Here is a 20,848-nt window from a genome sequence, read left to right as displayed (position 1 = left end):
ACACATTCTATTTTCCAATGCTTTTATAAAAAGGATCTGTTGAAATTAGACTGAAATGCGCAATGACAAGTATGACTTAGATATAACTTAAGGCACTTGTACTTGACTGCAATAACTCTTTTGAGTTTAGCGTTCATCTGACAGCTCTAGTTTATATTATTGTGCTTAGTCTAAACATTATGTAATCAAATTTGTACAATATGTATTTTTACAGTTCAAACAACCTAACACAATATTAAGTAGGCTCATCTACTATGAGTCACACAAGCCTCAATAAAATAATAAAATTAAAATAATAAATAACAACATTGTAACACATTACATTCAGGCACTTCAATCAAAGTGTCTTAGTTATTTCACCAGTCTCATTATGCAGAGTTTAACCTGGATGAAATGAAAGACATACGTGTTTCAAGTTGAGTCCTGAATAACATCAGACTCCATAAGATAAAAGTCTCAGGTAGCATAGATGGTGAGCAGCCGCTCTATCGGTCTCAGTCCCGTGATACTGACGTCAAGGCCACGCCCCCTTCCTGACGTATTGCACATGACCAGGCGTGTTTACACCTGACAGAAAACACCACCGGAGACCACACTGACGGGACAGCGTTGTCTTCAAACCGAGATAAGAAGCACTATTTTGAGGTGAGGGAGGTTGTTCAGCGGGCCCTCACGTTGTCTCGGTGAGCTTTTGCACGGCTTTTGCTTTCCATTCAGTCCGGGACGTGAGGACGTTGTTGGCGCTTCCGTAGCAGCAGTTGCTAGCTTAGCATGCTAACGTGTCTCAGACGGCAGCCGGGTTAAAGCCAAATATGATATTACAACGCCAAATAAAGAAAGGCGTGACAATTGCATTTAACCAAGCTAACACTGAGAGGTGTGTCTGCTTAGATGTCATCTTTTGTGGGAACTCGTAATCTTAAAAGTTGCTGCATCAGTTTGCTAAATGTAGTCGGTGGTAAAGTTCGTACTGAAGGAAGTGAATGGAACAGGTAACATTTATAATAACGTAGCGTAAGAGACCGTTATATTTACAAACAACAGTCCTCTCAACGTGTTTTCTCTCTCAAAGCGTTGATCTCCACTATCTGGTTTGTCTGGCAGGCAGCCTGCGCACACCTGTGCCCCCGGAGGGAAGCTTCATCCTCGGCCACTGGCTCAAGGAAGCCCGCCTCCTGCTCTCCACCATGGAAGAGACGGATGTTGAACGTGAGCCTTTTCTCTTCACTGCTCTTGTTTTCTCCTTTCTTCTCTCCTCTTCTCTGACAATTTGCCTGAAGTCCGCTTCTATTTAGAGACACAGTTCTGGGCAGTACTGCATCTGTCCTCACATTGGTCTCAACCTCGTGCCCAGTGTTTATTCCATTCGCTCTCTTTCTACAGTTGCATATTTCTCTCTTTTCTTTACCACTTAGAGGTGACCCTGGCTCTGCTGGATGCGGCCACAGATAAAGACCCCGAGGTCCAGGAACAAGTCAGAAAGTCCATGTTGACACTGGGAAAACAGCAGCCAGACCGAGTGTTAGCCATGTGTCAAGATTACCTCCTGAAACACCCAAAGGTACAACCCAAGGAAACCCCTCAATTACACCACATGAGTATCAGCCTACTCTAGACTACTAATTCTCTACGCTAGCCTCTTGTCATATTGTTGGTGTCACTGGGTGTCCTTCTGTCCACATTAAGAGTGGAAGCTGTAACAGAAGTTTCCCATGTTTAGTCAAGTCAAGCAGAATGGCAGCAGGCACTAAAGAATGGTACTAGATGATGAACATTTTTTACACTGAAGAAACCCAGTGGGAATCAACAGCAACATACTGTATTACAAATTATGTCCCTTTGTAGTTTATTGTCCTTTTATGTGTTTTATCTTATGGAACGCATATGAAAGCCAACTTACTACAGTGTATATGCTGCTGCCATAATGAGAACATCATTTAGTTTTCTTGCTGTATTTTTAAATGTGCTTCTAACCGTTGTTCCTTATTAATTTTTTCTTCTTTTCCTCCTCATCCCCCTTTTAGTTGGTAGTGAGCCATAGAGTTGTGATTCTTCAAACTATTGAGCTGATCGTTGGCTGCAGGATAGACGAAATCAGTTCCCCCAGGATAAAAAGTATCATCTCCCTTGCTTCAGATGAGATGACGCGATCAAAAGTAACATTTGAGATTTTAATAATTCATTTTTTGTTAAGAAGTCTGATAATAAATGATGTTCCTCACTTTGTTCTGTCCCTCTTCCTGGTTCACTCAGGAGGTCATCCCTGATTGGCAGCAAGCAGCCAGTAATATTTTGGTTGCCGTAGGTAACAAGTACATCAATGACATCATGGAGGAAATACTATGCAAATTTCAGCCGGGGCTTCTACCTCACTACTTTGTAGTCCAGACCCTGGCAAACCTTTCTGATTCCAATGGTAAGAGAATATTTATACCCACATTTCAGGTATTAATGAGCCCATAAGAGAGAACAGACAGAAACATGGGTATTCAGAGGATAATGGGAAAGACATAAACCTGTTAAACTCATCCAAAAACAGCAACTCTGGCCCTTACACACCAAAGCTACCTAACTATCAAATAATTTATATTTGTTTAGTATTGGATATTTCAAACTTTCCTGCCACAACAGTTCTAGACTGTAACAGATAATACGCTGATCTACTCTGCAGATCTACTATGACCAGTAAAGAGTACTATTGTAATTATTTTTACAGTATTTCAATGCATACTGTGAATAACAAAAGTTAGGTTTCACGAGTGACTATGGAAATCTTCCGCCTTGATTTTTGTTTAACGCTTGAAATATTATCTCTTACTCACTGCAGTTTTATATTGTATGTGTCTCTGCCTTACAGAGGAAGTGGTATATTATAACCATTAATGCACTGTTCTTCCCTCTTCTCTAGTTTATGGCATGGTACCCTTCCTGAATGCTATTCTGGGAACAATGTTGCCAATGTTGAGCATGGCCAAACACGACAACATGAAGTGGGTCTTCTCTTCTGGTAAGAAACTTTCTACAGGGTTTGAAAATAATTAGTGAATTGGTTCACCAACTGTGATAGACGTAAAAGGTCCGAAGAAGCCAAGGAGAACACTATGTTGCTTGCAACACTGTTGCTTGCAACATAGTGATCTGGGGAGGCATTTCCATGGAGAGATGCACAGACCATGGTCAGACCCTTCACTTGTGCAGTAGGTCTTGGGTTACGACAATGCTGGCCTCATGTGGCAAGAGTATGCAGGCAGCACCTGGAGGATGAAGTAATTGATTCAATTTAATGGCCTGATGATTGCATTTGAAAAGAAGTCTGTAAATGCAAAAAATAAATAAAAACTTTGTCTTCTTCTCTGATTGGGGCAAATTCTCGTTTTATACTAAATGCTGGTTTCATACTAAACCGTATGAAACATGGTCAATTCAAGATGACTAAGGCTGGTCCATTTTAAACGGCTGAAAGTTGTTTTGTTTCCTATTTGCAATCTCTACTTCTTAGCAGAGGTTATTCTCTTAGGACCAGTTGATGGAAATGTTCCTTATTTTTGCAACATTTTAAAAGTTTGCATTTCTGTTTGATTCACAATTGAATAGAAACATGGCCAATGTTTTCTTTCTCCAGCTCTGTGTCATTTTAGCAACAGTATCTTGGAGTACCTTGCCAACCTGGACAAGGCTCCAGATCCCACTGTGAGAAAGGACACGTTTTCCAGTGAAATCTTTGCTGCTTTTGACATCCTCTTCGGTAATTGGTTACAAAGCAGGGAGTCTAAGGTAAGGTGATTGTTCGTGTTCCCCTTTTCATCCATATTTAAAAGTGGGTGAAACTATCGTTCTCTAATCTCGTGCCTGTCTCTTGACATCCTGTCTTTCCGTCTCCGTGTGTCCAGCTGAGGCTAACAGTAGCCGAGGCAGTGGGCTCTATGTGCCATCTGATGGCCAGTGAAAAGCTGGAGGAACAGATTCCTAAACTCATTCCTGCCATCTTGTCCCTGTACAAGAAAAACAACGAGCACTATGTCATCAGCAAGGTGCGTGCTGGACTGTCTCCTCCGGATTTCATAACCTAGATCATAAACAGTTGTGTTCACAAACTACGTCTGCACTATTCATAAGGATTCATTTGTAATTCTGTAAATGAATGTGCCTTGGCAGTGCCCTGTGTGTGTGTGTGTGTGTGTGTGTAGTGAGCTTTCTGTTTTTTTTTTTCCTGCACGCGCTCAGAGTCTGTGCCTCGTGCTCGATGCTTCCGTCAGCATGGGCAGCAGGGTGCTGGAGACCCAGCTGGACGGGCTACTCTTGGTACTGCATCTACAGGTACATGCATACATATTGTTCACTGGATATTTTGGCAATTTAAACAGTTATAAACTGGATAAAGAGGGAAAATGATATGTTTTTCCTTGATTAATTCCTTGACAATTACCGTGAATTCTAAATCGGATGTTGCAAAGTTGCAAAATGTAGGGTAATTATCCTTTGCTTTGTTTGACATGTTTGTCTGGAAAACGGAACAACTTTTTAGAATATTTTTGCCCATAAGAACTATGAATGCCCTGAGAGTTTAACCTGGTTTACACTGCTTCTGGTATAGAAAACAGACATGGAGAGCAGACATGTAGCAGACATGCGTCAGGAGGGTTTTTCACTTTCTGGGTGGTTTTCCTGGCAGAATTGGTGATTAAAAACAGCAGTTGGAGTAGCCAGTATCGGCTTTCGAGAAAGATTCATGCATTACGTTACATTACATGTCATTTAGCTGACTCTTTTATCCAAAACTTACAATAAGTGCATTTCAACCATAAGGATACGAACACAAAAAACAACAAAGTGCAATTTCATTAAATGAGCCGATGTAAAACTTTCTATTGATAAGAGCCATTATAAGTACAATTTAAGTGCTACAGCTAGGTCTGTCCTGTTTGACCGCTCCCACCAGACAGGTTTTCTGTCATGCCAACGGTACAATATTATGGTGTCTTAGTCATTCCTGCTAAGTGACAGATCAGTTCGCCCCCTTCAAACCGCAAATCTGGGGAATGGATTAATCATTTTACATTTTACTGTATTCACAGCCAACTTTTAAGACCTGTCAAATAACTGCCAGAGCGTGGCTGTCAGATGTTTTCACGACGTGCCTCAGCTGACCCTTGGCTCTATGCCTTGACTGTTGCAACATTTTACCACAGTGACTCAGCCGTGTGTGTGTGTGTGTGTGTGTGTGTGTGTGTGTGTGTGTGTGTGTGTGTGTGTGTGTGTGTGTGTGTGTGTGTGTGTGTGTGTGTGTGTGTGTGTGTGTGTGTGTGTGTGTGTGTGTGTGTGTGTGTGTGTGTGTGTGTGTGAGAGTGTGTGAGAGCGAGTGAGAGCGAGAGATCTGGATTATCTTGTTGATGAACCAAGAGTATTTGACAGGAATGACAGAGCAGCCGGATCTGTCAGTTATCATTCCCATTGCAATGATCTTACTCAATCTCTGAGCTTTGCATGCACACGCGTGTTACGTAAGTTGCTGCTTGAAAACGCAGCTCTTCCTATAAGGGTTGGCTCTGAAAACAGTTGTCCTTAACAGTCTCATTTATTATGTCCACTTACCTTGAAACTCAGAGTGTGGTTGTTTAATACGTCAATACTGTCGTACTTGGATGCTACAGTACAAAACAAACATCTACTTCAGACAATTAAATATTAGTCACTGCAAACTGCCGTTGCCATTTATAAAAATTTTATTTTTACTACTGCTTCATGAGTCGATGTAGGTTTCACAGTGAGGCCTTTCCATTGAGTTTCAATAAACTTCTTCCATTCTTTAATTCTTTTTTGTTGTGTTTGAGGGAGCACAAGTTAAAACATGACAGTGTAACATTTCCTTCCCCCCCCCCCAGGTGTGTGCCCCTGTTGAATACAGTAACCCTCCGACAGTCAAGAACCACAACGAGGTCCTGCGCTGCTTCAGCTTACTAGGTACAGAAGCTCTCCAGTTTGTGTCTGTCTTTGTGTGTGCGTCTGTATGCCACAACATCACATTCTGATAGTTGTTGAAGTGGGTCTGTGGTGACCAAGTTAAGTCTCTGATAGTCGCTGAAGGTTGTGCTTTACTTCTACGGCGTCTGAAGAACAGTAATGAAATCACAGATTAGTGTCCTTCACAAGATAATCATATTAACTGTGGCATTTGGTCTACTTATGTTTTTTTCCTTTCCTTCTAGCGAACTTCTTTCCTGACCGACTGGTCATGTTTGTTCTTCAGAAGTTAGACAACAGTAATGAGCGAAACCGGATGGGCTCCCTGGTGGTCCTGCGTCACCTCATCAACTCTACCAGTGAGACAATACTCTCACCTGTACTTCCCCAAACACACACTTCTGTTGCTGCACATACATCAGTAATTGATTCATCAGCCCTGCAGTGCACTGTGAATTATAGCAAAGTCATATGAAGTACATAAGTCTTCTTTATTTATCCACTTATGTTTTCTGTGTGTTTTGTAATGTCTTTTTGTAGCGTCCACAATGGAGAATAAGAAACTGCTGATTCTGGCCAGCATCAGACAGCCAATGGCTGACCAGAGCAACAAGGTAACACACTTGTCGATGCCCATGTGACTATTCCGCTGAATCAAAACGACACTTTTTCTTGTAAAAATATTTTATTAGTCTGTCCTGCAGTTAATCACGGTGTTGTCATGTCTCACACTCTGATCCAGGTCAAGAAGTGCGTGGTTCAGGTCATCAGTGCGATGGCTCATCACGGCTACCTGGAGCTAGAGGGGGGGGAGCTGCTGGTTCGATTCATCGTTCAACACTGTGCCTTACCGGACACGTATAGGGTACAGCTGCTTAATGAAATATTAGAGAAGTGTATATATGTAGGATTTATTGCTCAATAGCATTGTATTCATGCATGTATACCCTTCAATGCTTGCGGAGCCTGTGATCACATGTTTTTTATCTTCTCGAAAGACAAGCACCGTAAATAAGAAGTTTAAACAATTTGCCTTCTCATGTTAGACAAAACTACTGACCCAAAAAAACCCATTAAGTCATCAAACACGTACTGTACATGAGGTCAATGGACGCAATGTAAGATATACCCCAACCAATGCAATACCTGATGCCACAGATGATGTGCACAGATGCAAATGAAACTGTTACCACTTGAAACCCATGACAGGAGAACCTCTGAGCGGATGGAATATGAAACATTTATTCATGTGTCTGTCTCCAGCGAAGCCACAGGCCCACAGATCCAGAGGAGGTGACTAACGAGGCACTGAGGTCGATGTGTGACAACACTCTTCACCTCCTGACCACCACTGTTGGACGACTAGCAGATGTACGTGGACTCCCTGATTGATCTACCTCCCTAAATCCTTTAACTGCTGATGGTGTTGCAGAAAATATTTCACTGCAGCTTCATGACAAACCTAGTTGGGATTTAGCTTTGGATGTTTTGTTTGTTTGCAGGTGTTATGGCCAAAGCTGCTGTACTATCTGACCCCTTCACAGTACAGCAATGCCACTACTCCGCTGTGTAAGAGTCTGATAGTGCTGGGCAACAAGAAGAAAACGAACCAGGAGATCAGCTTCAACATCGACTTTACACAGGAAGGTAGGAGCAATAGTCTCTGACCAGGGGCATTTGTGCAAGACCTATCTGCTGTGTCTGTTCCATGTTAGATGCAGGTCACATGGAATCAACAATATATCATTAACAATTCAAATGTACTATTTTACAAGTTATTTGTCTTTTTCTGTGTGATATTTTGAAACTGAAATGTGTTTTTATATCTCCTCTAGTCAATCTGCCCTCCCCTCAAATACTATTGGTCAGACTGCTGGTAAGTTAATCCAAATCTCAACTGTCCATCTTTCCATTTGTGGCTGGAGTTTAAAACGAACAGATACTCACTCAACATCCAGTATGATCCAGTCTCATAAATGGATTGAGAAAAAGATTCCTATTGAGACATTTCATGGTCTGGTTTAGGCAAATTGTTTCTCAAGCCAAATACTAAAGTCTGATCTTCCCTCCAATGCTTCAGCAACAATCTCTTACTTTATAATTTTTGTATTGGCTTTTAGTGTTTATTTAAACTAGAGGAAGCTCGACTGGAGTTTCATGTTAATTCTACTGAAGTGGTACTGTTTATAGGATGAATATAACCTGACTGCTTTGTTGTTCATGTGTCTTTAGGTGAACGCTGCGTTTCCGTTCAGTAGCAGAGGTCATGGAGCTCCGTCTCTCTCTCTCCTTCAAATCCTCAGCGTCAACATCCACCCCAAGACGGAGACACTGTGGGAGAAAGACATACCTCCTCTGCTTTCCACCTTAGAGGGTATGGAAATACAGCCGAACAAATAAGCTCTTGCTTTCCTGCAGTGACACCGGAGACCACATTAAATCTGCACTACTTTGTTTTGCTTTTCATTCCACATATACAGTAGTTTTCCTCCTCTAGAGTACAGAAGTCTGACTGTGTGTTGTTGTCACCAGAGTCAACCACAGAGAGCCTGGATGAAAAGCAGTGGGAGGAGAAGTTGCTGATGGTGTGTTTATCTTTTGTTTCTGATAATATCATCTCATTCCAACATAATGTCCGTGTTTTTCATTCTGAATAAAACTAAAATGTGGCGCTAAAGAATATATCTCAGATATTAGTTAATTCCCATTTCATTTTCTTTGTTGGAAATATTCAATTGTCTTTCTAATGAAGATCAATTTCTCTCCAGCTCTTGTCTAAAACTCTAGCTACTATTGATGATGACAAGTGGGTGTGTCAGTTGGCAGCTGAAGCAACAAGATACCTTTCCACGTACAACAACGCCTTAGAGGAGAAGGTAAGCGCTTTCAACATCTTGTCCACGCACAAATCAAAAGCCAACGGATTGCTTTGTTAGTCCAGTGACATTGAATCAGAGGACACAGTTTTTTCCGGGTTGCTAATCCCCTGCAGAAAGCCTAATTTAGGGCTTCAGGTTAGTCATCATCTATATCAAAAAGTTGAGGGTCATCATCCGTTTGGGCACATGCTTCAACAGAGCCATGCCTCATTACTTTAGAGAGGTTAAGAGCTCAACTCAAATGATGAGCTTTTCATTTAACAATAGGGGCCAACCAGTGGAATGTCAACCATGGCCAAGCTAGTACAACACAGTGTATACTCAGTATAGTGAAAAATAAAATGAGCACTTTTCACCCCCTTTTAGAGTTTCCTATATCGATGTTTAGGAGTGACTCTACAACAGTGTTTCAACAAGGAGTTGGTCAAAAAACAGCTGCAGGAAATCCTCCTGGCAGCGCGACACTACGATGCGGTCGAAAGAGAGGTACCAAGAGACGCCGCCTGATCCCGTTTCTTTAACACGCCACGGAAAACATCCCACAATCAGTGGTTTGACGATCTGATCTGTCGTGTCTGTCGCGCGCATCTTTCAGGGAGTTGCGATGGCCGTTGGTCTGTGTGCCAACAGCCACCTCGAGGGAACTCTGGCCAAGCTGGAAGAGTTTGGCAAGTCGGACGCCTTCAAGAAGTCACCAAGCATATTCAACATTCTCAAGGTGCTTTTATTTGCGATTATTGATGGTAAGAGAGCGCACGTGGGTCTTTCTTCATCTCTCCTTCCTTTCCTCCCCCTCAGGAACGCAATGACGTCGAGGTGGAGAAGGTGAAAAGCACGCTGATCCTGTGTTACGGTCAAGTGGCTTTGAACGCACCTCGAGAGAAGATACTAACCCGCATTGACCAAGACATCCTCCGCTGCATCAGTAAACACTTCAACACAAAGGTAAAGCAAGTGGTACGGCAGCATGGCTTGGTTAAATAATTTGCCTTCTGAGATAAGGCTGCACTGATGATGAGGAAGAATAACCTGTAGACAAATCCAAGCCTTTTATATTCAAGTTAATAGCTATTTTCGCTACATGTGTTTGCTAACGTTTCAGTAAAGTAGTGGCTACGTTCAAGCCGCCACTGACCCTTGTACTTAGTGTTTGTTTGTTTGACGTTCATTGAGAGTGGATGAAAAGTTGTTGGCAAACATGTTGCGTCACACCTATGGCAATCTACCTTTCTCGGCTGAGTCGGCATCATGTCCGATGCAAAGGGTTGCGTTCTTGTGACCGTGCAATGTCCAGCACGTGTGAGAAGAGCGGCACTAACCGGAGAGAGGTCCCGTGCAACTCGAAATAGACGTCTTAGGGAACAACGTCTGTTTCTGCAGGATCTTATCAACGAGAGCCAAGAAAGAGTAACTGTAAAGTAATAATTAGTGCATATGAATAAACTATTTTAATTAAAGCACACTCCAACCAGTAGGTGTCTTCAAAGTTGCCTCATAAATAGTCAAAAACGCCACAAATTAAAATGGATTTTTGCCTTCGAAATGCTGCGTGATAATTTTCACACGATAAATAAAAAGATGCCCAACACCTGTTTGCTCTGTTTGTCGTTGCCAAGAAACTTGCAGGTTAGACTGTATTTGTATGTGCACTCATGACTATATCACTTCTATTTCATGCAGGTTCTGGGGATTAAAGTAGAGACAAAGGTATTGTCACAGGAATACAGGGGCTGTCTTGCTCAGTTTTCTTTGTTTTAATGCTTGTGACCTTTTTTCTTCCTCTCACCTTCCTCTTCTTTTTTCACTTGGGGTGATACTCTCACTAAAACCTTTACTGAAACTCTACAAACCAAGAAAACACAGCTCCGTACAACAAAGCGACCAACTATGACGCTGCAAGTTGACCTTAACCATCCTCGTTGTACTGTGTGAAAATTAGTCATTTCCACATTAATTGACAATAGCGTAACATTGAGTCGGTTACGCAGCATTTCAACCATTTTCACCTAAAAAAGGTATCAAAACGTATTTTTCTGACTGTTTGCTGCTCTGTGGTGAATCTGGAGAATGTCAAACCATGGACATGGTTACTAGATCCTGTTTTCAAATGTCCTTTAGACCTACATTACTAGCAACATTCCACTGCATTACCCCTGAGTTTCAATGGTTAGCCTCTTTGTAAATAGCCAGTTGACCTTTCTTTGGATTTTGTTCCGTTTATAAGGCTGTTAACAACAATGCTGCATTATTAATGCACGTTCAAGGGAAACTAGTCATCCCTTTGAACTCCGTCCTACATGATCAACAGACAATATTGGCGGATTGAGTTTTAAATGCCTACAAATGACTGTGTGAAAGGGCTCTTGTTATTTCTTGCTAACCCTTAACCGCTCTTCTGCCACTTTCTTTCGACCAGAGCCTGCAGGTGTTGTGCCACTCGACCAATCTCTAATCTCATAACTGTGATTTTAAACTTCTCCCCATCCATAGGCATGGAGGATCAATCTGCAATATTGCTATCGGATTGATTTGATCGACTGATGAACTGAGTGGATTGATTGCTCTATTTGATTTTGGATTGTGTTTGCTAGCGCTCAGCTGCTTGTGGAGTTGCTTCTGCTGAACTGGGCTGCAGATGGCCTAGTTTGCATTCCTGACAATTTGGATAATGCAATTATCTGATTGACTTTATATTTACTCTAATTTCCCTCCTGACTTGAATCTTATGATCTGGTTATGCCCTTTCTGTTTATCGGCCTTGTGCATCTCGAGTTGTCTGCATTTTTTTTGTCAACATGCCTCAGTGTGTCTTCCCCTCATTTCAGGACCTGACCATGAAGCTCAGTTTGATCCAGAGTGTTGGGCTCATAGCAAAAGCCATCAGCGAGTGCGTGAAGAAACAAGGCTACGTCTTCTCTCGCAAACAGGAGCTCATCACTGTCATGCTGGTCAGTGGTTGGTCAGTTCACTTTGTTAGATAAAGGCATAAAGGTTAAGTGCCAAAACTATAATGTTGTTTCCTCTACACTGGTTAGGATTTTATCAAAGCGGAGCCAGCGGATTTGTTGAGGACTCCAGTACGCCATCTAGTGATGACCACCTTTGCCAACCTTATGTATCCTTCAGCTTCAGTGACTATGTCGATCACAAAGAGCTCACATGTCCATGCGTTTTTGCACTGGAGGTTCTGTCATTTTTTTTTTTTTTTTCTTTGACCGTTTGCGCTTCAGGCCTCTGGACCCTGCGCTGAGTGAGAATGAGAGCTCTGATTTGCTGAAGGTTTGTGTGAACGGTGTGTTCTCTCTGCCGCCTGAGACGCGCACACCAGAGAAAACAAAAGAAGAGGAGACACTGGACCCCAAGCAGAGAAAGGTGAAGCAACTGCATCACAGCGTATACTTCGTATTTGTCTTGTGCCATTTTAAATGCTCACAACCATTTAAACTTCCTCCTTCTGTCGATTTAATGTTCACAGATTTTTTCAAATGCTTTTATGTTGTCGGACTAACTTTTCCTAATGAATATTTTCAGGCATTGTACAAAGACACGTTGGCTGCACTGCAGGAGCTTCTCAAAAGTGTTCTGGTCAAGGATCCCACACCTGATGGCCTGCAGAGTGTCTTCAAGGTGAAGCTCGCGGTTTCACATGAATCCGTATTTTAGCTTAACATGAATCAGTCCCATTATTATTCGTGTCACGACATTCTGTTTTCTAATTTGGAAAAAAGTACGTTGTTACGTTAGAAAACCCGGATTACCAATTTCTCGGAAATTTCCAGCGTTTTTAACTCCTGGTTTAAAGTAATGATGTTTTGGGTTACTTCTGGGGCTACATTAGTAGTCCTGCTATTTCAGCTGTTTAATTGAAAAATAATGATTGGCCTCCATTAACTTGCTACGTTATACTGCAACACTGTGTAGTCTGACTGTGGGTTCATCATTATTTGCAGCACATTGAATCCTGGTTGAGCTCTGGACACGACCACGAGAGAGAGAGAGCTGTCACAGTCACTGCTCACATGCTGGCTTTCTACCTGGATTCACTGACTGTCAAGGTAACACACACTCACTCAGACTCAGATGTTTGTCTTGTTTGTTTTCATTTCTGACGATTTAGCTATCCTGGAAACCCCACAGATCTCAGTTTTGTTTAGAGGTGAATTGTTACTCATTTGAATGTAAATGCTCCCTAGTATTACTTATATTCATACATTTGAGGTTGCTCAATCATCTCATCAGTGCGGATGCATTTTGTCCTTCGTTAACGTTAAATCTGACATTGTGAGCCTTCTTTCTTTTGTTTCTGTGCATCTTTTTGTAGAACATGGTTTCTTTCCACAACCTTGGTGCTCTGCTGGGTCGACTGTCTCCACGATGTTCTGACCCCTGCCCTGCTGTACGCACTGCTGCTATGGACTGCATACACTCTCTGCTTTACATACAGCTACGCTATGAAGGTACACAGCTCTGACCTTTTACCTTTGTCGTTACATTTTTTTTTTCTTCCAAATGACCTAATAATTGCTAAGAAATTCATCACCTAACTAACATGGTTCAGCTTTGACCTAAACATTTTATGTTTAATGAAAGTGAAATATTTGTTTGAATGTTGTAGTTTTTTTTTTCCTGTGTGTATGTGTAGGTTTCTCCCTAGATTATAAGGATGACGGTGTGGACAGTCTGTTGCTCCTAAAAGACCGACTAGATAACCCTGACCCATCGGTTCTATACAAGACTTGCTCTGACCTGACCAAGGTACACTTATAAACACAGATATTTTACATCTACTGATCCCCCTGTTTTCTTTTTGCTGATGGATTATTGTTCCCTTTAGTTCAAAACTCTCTAAACAAGCCGTTCTGTTATTACGCCTTCATCCTGCTTAATATAGTCATACACACGGATCAATGTTGCCTATTGTTCACGTCCTATGAACCTTCTTGATTCGTACAGTAAAAGTTTAATTGTGTCTATTTCTGTGTGCGTCAGGTGATGAGTAAGCGTCTTCCTCAGGAGCAGCTGACGGCGTTGGTGTTCATGTTGTTTGAAGGGCTGGTCGACAGTCAGCCAAACTGCTGCAGGGCCTCATCTGTCATCCTAAATACTCTGCTGAAGAACAGAGGAGGAGGACTCCAGGAGCTGGTAGCAAACGCAAACATATACTTGCACTTTGTGGCATCTGCTTATTGATTCAGTTATTCGACACGTACATCTGGGTTTGTTTATCTGATAGGTTCCCGAGATGCTGGAGGTGCTACATGTACGTCTGCAGAACATCACAGAGGAGCAGGTAACACACAATAATAATCAGCACAGATATTAAACTTTCAATGCCGACTTTTGTTACTCTGATTCTGTCTTGGATAAACAACACGCCCTTGCCAGGGGTATTTTATGTTAATGATATCTTGTTATCAATGAGCAAATTATTAACCATCCATGACCATTAACCATTGTACCTGTGTTCAGGTGAGAGTGGCGGTGGGACAGACGGTACTAATCCTGGCTTCTCAGCATCTCCAGGCTGTTATCAATGCACTAGTTAACAAACCACTCCCTTATGACAGGTATAGTTACGAATCATTAACCTATACACTAACTCCGCATGACCACACATGTTCTGCTCGTTTTTTGTCTTCTGCAGGACAAAAGCAAGTGTTTGTTATCAATGAAAGACACTTCAAGGTGTACTTTTTCTATCTCCCTGGCCAGCTGGACAGGTGAGATGTGGATGGCCCTGGGAGCAGACCCCCTTGTAGCCAGTCAGATCTTGGGGATGGTGATTGAGAAGCTACTCATCATGGCGCCCTACGTCGACCAGAGGGAGTCGATGATGAGAGGAGGGACAAAGAAGGTGGCAACCAGTCAGCCGCTGGCTGTAAGTCCCGAACACTCAGACTTTATATAAAATGTAATCTATCATGTATACATTCTAGATAAAAAAATTATGATTTCATGATTCCTTCTATTCTAACTTCTACAGTTCACACCTTGATCGAAATAAGAAATCAATGCCATTTAAGGCAAATCCTAAAGAAGCATTCATGTGTAAACTTTGTACAGTCTTCAGTTTCATGTACTGCTGCTGAATTTGCAGCAGAAGATGTCTTTCACCTGTGTCCCTGTCTTTTTTGTTGTTGTTTCCAGATGACTTGTGGTCTCAAAGAGCTGTTATTAAACGGCCAAAGTCAGGAGCCGGCAGTCGGCATGTTTCCGCAGCTCTTTTCCTGTCTCACTGTCCGACTGGGAGCGAGTGTCGGGGTCTCTGCACCGAAAGACAACAACACTAAACAAACCGCCTGCATCCATGTAGCAGGGTGGGCGTTTTTAGTCCTCGTTTGAACCAATGACATCTACTCGTGAAGCGAGTCGGCTTCGGGTGTAGCTAACATTTTGGTGTCACCGGTCTTTGTGACCCAGGGTAGCAGCCGATGCTCTGCGGATCCTGCTGGCGAGGGCCCAGTTAGACGAGGTGATGAAAAGGCTGGATGAAGATAAAGCCTGGGACGCAATAAAGGAGCCAAATACACACATTACTGGAGTTACTCTACTGGCAAGGTACCTTTACACAAGTTTTAGATCTCAGCATTAATCTGTAGTGAATTTCTGGTTGTGTCAACATATTTCTGCTGATCACTACTCATCAATAGTATTGTGTGAAAGGTGCTTTAATATTCAAAGGTATTAGAAACTAAATGTGGGACGTGATCAGCAGTCTGAAAAATGTAGTAAATCCATTTGATAAAGGAATATGTTATGATGTTATTATCATTAAAAAGTAAATCAAACACAAACCTATTCCTCTCTATCCTAACAATGAGTAAAATATATAAAATGAGTAAAATATAGTTCCTTTAGGGCATTTTACTCATTTACTTGTTTATATATATCTCTCTCTCTCTCTCTCTCTCTCTCTCTCTCTCATAAAAAAATGAGTTCTAAATAATAAATCCCCTCTTTATATACAAAGCGGTGTAAATGTAAATATGCTTCTGCTGTGTACAGGGCAATGGCAAAGCATGCTGGTCCCAGGTTGCCCTCCATTGTGGAGTGTCTGTGTCCCTCCTTGAACAACATCTACGAATGCCAGAGGGTCACCGTCACCGCATTCTTCTCTGAGGTGATCCACCACGAAATATTGGTGTAGATCTAGTTCGTCTGTGTTGGAGGGTTAAAGTGCTTAATTGAACAGCACTACACGTGTTGCTCCCACATCTCATGTCCCTAACCCTCATTCAAGTGATGCGCTGTTGTGTATGATGATATCAAATCCTCTCTTATTGACGAGCAGATGAAGAACATGAATAACTCTTTTTGTTTTCCTCCTTTACTGACTCCAGCTCTTAAACCATCACGTGGTGACGGAGCTGATGCTGATAGATGTGTTGATGAACAACATGATGGAGAGGATATCGGACCCCTGTTGCACTGTCCGCATGCTGGCTGTCAGGGGGCTGGGCAACATAGCAGTGGGATCACCTGAGAAGGTCCATACCACGCTCACACACGAGAGCACACGGCTGATGGACATGTTTATCGTGGGTCCTGTGTCTTACCCTCTCCTCCTTCTACCACCAGGTAAACAAATATGCTAAAGAGCTGCTGGCAGCCATGAGTTCAGGCATGGAGGAGAGAGACGATCCAGGTCAGGCGACAATACCTCAATGACACCGATGATGAATGTCGTACTTTAGGTTGGGCCTCTTGTGCAGGGTTGGTTGTTTGTAGAAATGCTCTTTTTTCCATCTCGTGCAGGTAAGCTGATTACCTTAGAAGCAATGTCGGGTCTTTCCAAAGTTCTTGTCTATCTGGATAAGAAGAACGTCCAAATGTTAGTGGTCTATATCTTCATGAAGATCAAACCATTCCTGGAAAGTGTAAGTTTCCTTAAAATCGTTACAAATGGTTTGTGGTGTTGTACTACAATGCAACAATTAGTTTCAAAGTCATTCTATGCATGCTGGAGTTATTTTGTTTGTTTTTTAATTATTCAGAGGTGAGGTTTGTTGGTGTGCAGAGCCTAGAAGGGGGAAGTTGTTTTCCCACACAAACACTACTTCTCTGTGCTCACGCAGGAGAACGATGAGATCCGCTGTGCTTCCATCCATCTTATGGGAAACCTGTCCAAGTTTGGCTCAGGAGAGCAAGTGTTCAAAGACCAGATCCACAATGTCCTTGTCAGCCTGCTGTTACACCTGGTGGACCCAAACCCACAGGTGGTCAAGGTAAGTAGGACATGTGCATACATTATTGTGATTAGTACTGGAACCAAAAGTCAGTTGAGCAAAATGTTATCTTTGATTGAAACTGATATTGTATTCAATAAATGTTATAAAGCTGTTGTATATGTAGATCTTGTTGTCTTGCATTGGTGCAGGCGTGTAAGTTTTCAATGCGGGTGTGTGCTCCCGTCGTGGGATCAGAGCAGATCACAGCCATGTTTCAGAACCACCTCCACGATGAGAAAAGTCTGCACTATGGAGAGTTTATCAATGACCTCACCAAGTACCTGGTGAGACACGCACACACACACACACACACACACACACACACACACACACACACACACACACACACACACACACACACACATACAAATAGCTGAGTAAGATGAACTCCACAACTCCTTACATAGTTTGTGTTTACTTTGTGAAATTAGTTTGACAAGTTCATAGTTCATGAAAGTTGAGAAACAATGGAAATCTGAAAAAGACCTTCTCCATCTGTTCATTTACTGCTTTAAACACAAAGTGGATCAACGACTCAGTTTCCCTGCAAAGTCAGAATATATGAAATTGTTGAATGACGTTAAATGGTGTCTGATGTTCACTGCATGTTTTCTGTGTTTAGATTCAGGACTTTCCGGGCATGCTGAACTTTTATCACATATCAGTCATCCAGTTCTTCAAGAGCACCTGGGCGGAGGTCAGGGCAGGAGCTGCCATGTTTATAGGTATGACTGAAAAACTCCACAACATGGACATCTGATTGTGTGGCTCAGAAACGGTGCGTTCCTATTGGAAATGATTTCACCTGCTCATAAGGTTTTGTTTGTGAGCTGTAGGGTTTCTTCTTGGGAATCTTCAAGAGGAGCATTTCTCCCACCTCAACATGGGCACCATCACTAAAGGTGATTCACTGCACAACCTTCTCCTCCTCCAAAAAGCTTAACTATTTATGTTTTATTGACTTGGTATCTGTGTGTGTTTTTGTCCTCAGGTTTAGTGATGCTGCTCCAAGATCCAGATCCTGTGGTGAGAGTGAAGGCTGCTGAGGCCATGGGACGTTTCCACTGACACACAAAGACCTTTATTCACACACACACACACACACACACATTCATATCCTAGCGTTTCCTTTAGTTGCCACTACAGCAGAGAAAAATAAAAGGAATATTTAGGATCAGGCCCACGGTTGACAAAAAAACATTTAGAGCCCACCATTAAATGTTTAATCACTAACAGTATTCACATATTGCAACTGAAACCTTCGTTAAAACTAAAAAACAGGGACCAAAGCAGCAACAAATAAGGAGGCAGAAGCCAAACTGTCAGATTTTATGTTTCAAAATCATACAAATAAAGACTGGTACAAATTCATATGCACACATACACATATATTTAGCTTTGTTAAACTTCTTTTGACACTTAACTGTGCTACTTGAATGGAAGTGTTAATTCTTAGCCATGCTTTGGTGACCAAAGACTGTGTTGCTCCATAGAGACCCACGTGGTGTTTTAGTTTGTCACAATGCCAGAGATGTGTACGCTGTCAGTGAAATACACCATGCACATAGAGGTTTCTAATGCAGCAGCTACGACCACATTTCAACTAATGTAAAATGTCCATTAGAATAAATCCACTTTCTTCAAATATGTGAAAAGATGAGCGCAATGAACATTTAAAGTTCATGACAACAAACCCACACGTCGTCATACCAGCATTTCATGATAGATTTGTGCATGTTAGTCTTAAACTGTCAGCCATCGTTCTAATGAAGAGGCCTTGGTTTGGGTGTAATGACAAAAAAAAAAAAAAACATTGTTAAAATCTCATTGCAGTTTTCAGTAGTCCAGATCATGGAGCTTATTCATTCATTCAGCAATAAACCGACGGTAACCACTTTCCCTTTTGTCCTCCTTGGGCCAATCTGTGACAGAAGGGACTCGTGCTTGTGAAAGGGTGATGTGTGGTTGCGGTTGTGCACGCAGCCCTTTGCTGGGGACCTGTGCTGCAGGAGAGAATGCAGCATTCTGAGGTACTTTCAGAATGTTGATTTCGCCTCCACATAGATTAAAAGATCCAAATGTTGATTCCACGGCGCCTTGTGTCCTTGTTAAAATAACAACCGAGGCTCGACGGCGCTGCTTTTGTAACCGGGCAGTATCTAATCTGTCAATAGTTCAGACCGTTAAGCAATCTACACTAGTGTTGTGAACCTTCGACCTCCAAGCCGAGGAGATGCTGCAACTAAGTGGCCACTGTGGACACTACCAGCTGAAACAATGAATCCATTGGTCCACCGCATCTGCACGCAGATTTTGATTTCACATGAGTGGTCAGCAGGAACGTTTTATTACCGCCAGAACGTTTGCAGGCATCGCACGTCGCCCGTCATGACAAACGGACCAGCCAGGTGACGGACGGAAGTCACTGTAAAGCAGGCGGCCTTTTCTACTCCTCCATTCGTAGTCGAGCCATTAGACACACACCGGCCCAACCGAGGAGCCTGAACCGCCATCGAACCACTACTCCGACCGAGCAGACGAGTGTAGCCATACTGAGAATAATTATTGCCAAATGTTGGTTGAGAACATTGTGTTGTAGTAGCGCCATAGAGATGCTGTAATTGATCCTCTCTCCCTTTGAACGCATTCGATGTGGTTCCCATGTCGTTATTGCATTAAATGTTTGAATGTGTACAGATGTAAGTGCAGAGCTCTTACTGTCGTGTGAATGTGTATTATGTCTGTGCACGCAACTTTGACTTGACATGAGTTCATTCATATTCCACAAAGTAGGAATGCAAAAAATGTCATTGTTCATATTCATTTAAATTATATTGGTGAAAGCAATACATTGTTTGTTTATGTTGCTCTTTTAAGCCGTCATTTACTCCCTGATTTAAGAACAAAAAGACAAACAAGGAACCAAACATTTTTCTTTTTTTTTGACCAAACACATTTTTACCTTTTCGCCTTTAGAAAACTTGTGCTTCATATGGATTTGTTGGTTGTTCAAGCGGAGCAGAAGTAAACATTTTTCATAGTTCCAAGTTATTTGTTGTGGAAGAAAATAAGAAGATTCATACCTAAGATTAATCAATCAAATGCAAAAGGCTGCTATTTGTTATATTTCCTGTGCTACAAACGGGGATCATGACTTCTAACACTACGGCTTGGTTTAGGGTGAAAGGCAAATATTGATGCCGTGACTTTTTAAACCGTTAAATGAGTACTACTGATGGGATGTTTGTTTCACATCTTCTTTTTCTTGCTTTTTTATTTAGTTTAACACTGTTTGTGAATGTTCCTGTAATGGATAACACATGGTAGAAGGATGAATGTGTGCATGTCACTTCCCACGTGTCACTGAATTAGGAGACAAAGTTGTATTTGAAATGAAGAAATAAACCGATCTATTAAAAGTATGTTTGGTGATATATTTGGTTTGCAAAAACGACCTACATGAGTGTGCTGTTCTCTGCATCCATGTGGGTGCAGTAAAGAGCAAAGTTAGTCCCATTAATAAAAAATAAAAAAACATTTCATGTTACAAAAAAAATCTATATCATATTTTTAGACTAATTCGATTGTTGTTTATTTGTTGAGAAAGTGCTTCTGCTTCTTGATTGATGGACTACTTAAAAAGCCCGTTGGATCAGCTGTGAAATGCGTCAAGAGCTGAAAACAATGCTGCTTCTGAACTTCTGGAAAGTGGAAAGCTGCTTGAAAGATCTTCTTATTGAATATGATACTTATATAAAAATTGCTCAAGAGTAAATAAAG

The 20,848-nt window shown here is 41.9% G+C and overlaps 1 protein-coding gene across 4 annotated transcripts; it reads left to right on the top strand.

Annotated features, from left to right (window-relative positions):
* Positions 1 to 541: 541 nt before the first annotated feature.
* On the top strand, positions 542 to 20,019 carry mroh1 (maestro heat-like repeat family member 1). Of its 4 annotated transcripts, none has more exons than XM_037453100.2 (45): positions 542 to 645; positions 1,105 to 1,209; positions 1,416 to 1,561; positions 2,025 to 2,156; positions 2,254 to 2,416; positions 2,909 to 3,007; positions 3,623 to 3,774; positions 3,891 to 4,031; positions 4,225 to 4,317; positions 5,883 to 5,961; positions 6,207 to 6,320; positions 6,502 to 6,575; positions 6,704 to 6,826; positions 7,225 to 7,332; positions 7,464 to 7,608; positions 7,797 to 7,837; positions 8,194 to 8,335; positions 8,494 to 8,546; positions 8,730 to 8,837; positions 9,207 to 9,326; positions 9,436 to 9,558; positions 9,639 to 9,785; positions 10,521 to 10,547; positions 11,666 to 11,788; positions 11,876 to 11,955; positions 12,071 to 12,212; positions 12,372 to 12,467; positions 12,791 to 12,895; positions 13,162 to 13,297; positions 13,483 to 13,595; positions 13,830 to 13,982; positions 14,074 to 14,130; positions 14,310 to 14,407; positions 14,553 to 14,718; positions 14,988 to 15,157; positions 15,261 to 15,398; positions 15,846 to 15,960; positions 16,181 to 16,327; positions 16,419 to 16,485; positions 16,596 to 16,717; positions 16,916 to 17,065; positions 17,218 to 17,352; positions 17,691 to 17,793; positions 17,905 to 17,970; positions 18,060 to 20,019. In XM_037453100.2, the coding sequence occupies exons 2-45, from the start codon at positions 1,188 to 1,190 to the stop codon at positions 18,134 to 18,136; spliced, it is 4,911 nt and encodes a 1,636-aa protein (XP_037308997.2). In that variant the 5' UTR covers positions 542 to 645; positions 1,105 to 1,187; the 3' UTR covers positions 18,137 to 20,019. The 4 variants fall into 4 exon arrangements, with proteins under 4 accessions (XP_037308997.2, XP_037308999.2, XP_037308998.2 ...); XM_037453101.2 differs by having other exon boundaries at positions 565 to 683; XM_062565266.1 differs by having other exon boundaries at positions 572 to 645; positions 1,109 to 1,209.
* The last annotated feature ends 829 nt before the right edge of the window (positions 20,020 to 20,848 follow it).

This window comes from Pungitius pungitius, chromosome 11 (assembly GCF_949316345.1).
Source record: "Pungitius pungitius chromosome 11, fPunPun2.1, whole genome shotgun sequence".
NCBI lineage: Eukaryota > Metazoa > Chordata > Actinopteri > Perciformes > Gasterosteidae > Pungitius > Pungitius pungitius.
Note: the sequence above shows the minus strand (reverse complement) of the source record. Positions and strands in the feature narration are given on the sequence as shown.

Bases quoted from the DNA above. Each gene is read 5' to 3' on its own strand.
- mroh1 (XM_037453100.2), top strand. From the start codon at position 1,188: ATGGAAGAGACGGATGTTGAAC. The intron at 6,827-7,224 runs GTACAGCTGCTT...GTCTGTCTCCAG, and splicing joins CCTTACCGGACACGTATAGG to CGAAGCCACAGGCCCACAGA. The intron at 9,786-10,520 runs GTAAAGCAAGTG...TATTTCATGCAG, and splicing joins GTAAACACTTCAACACAAAG to GTTCTGGGGATTAAAGTAGA.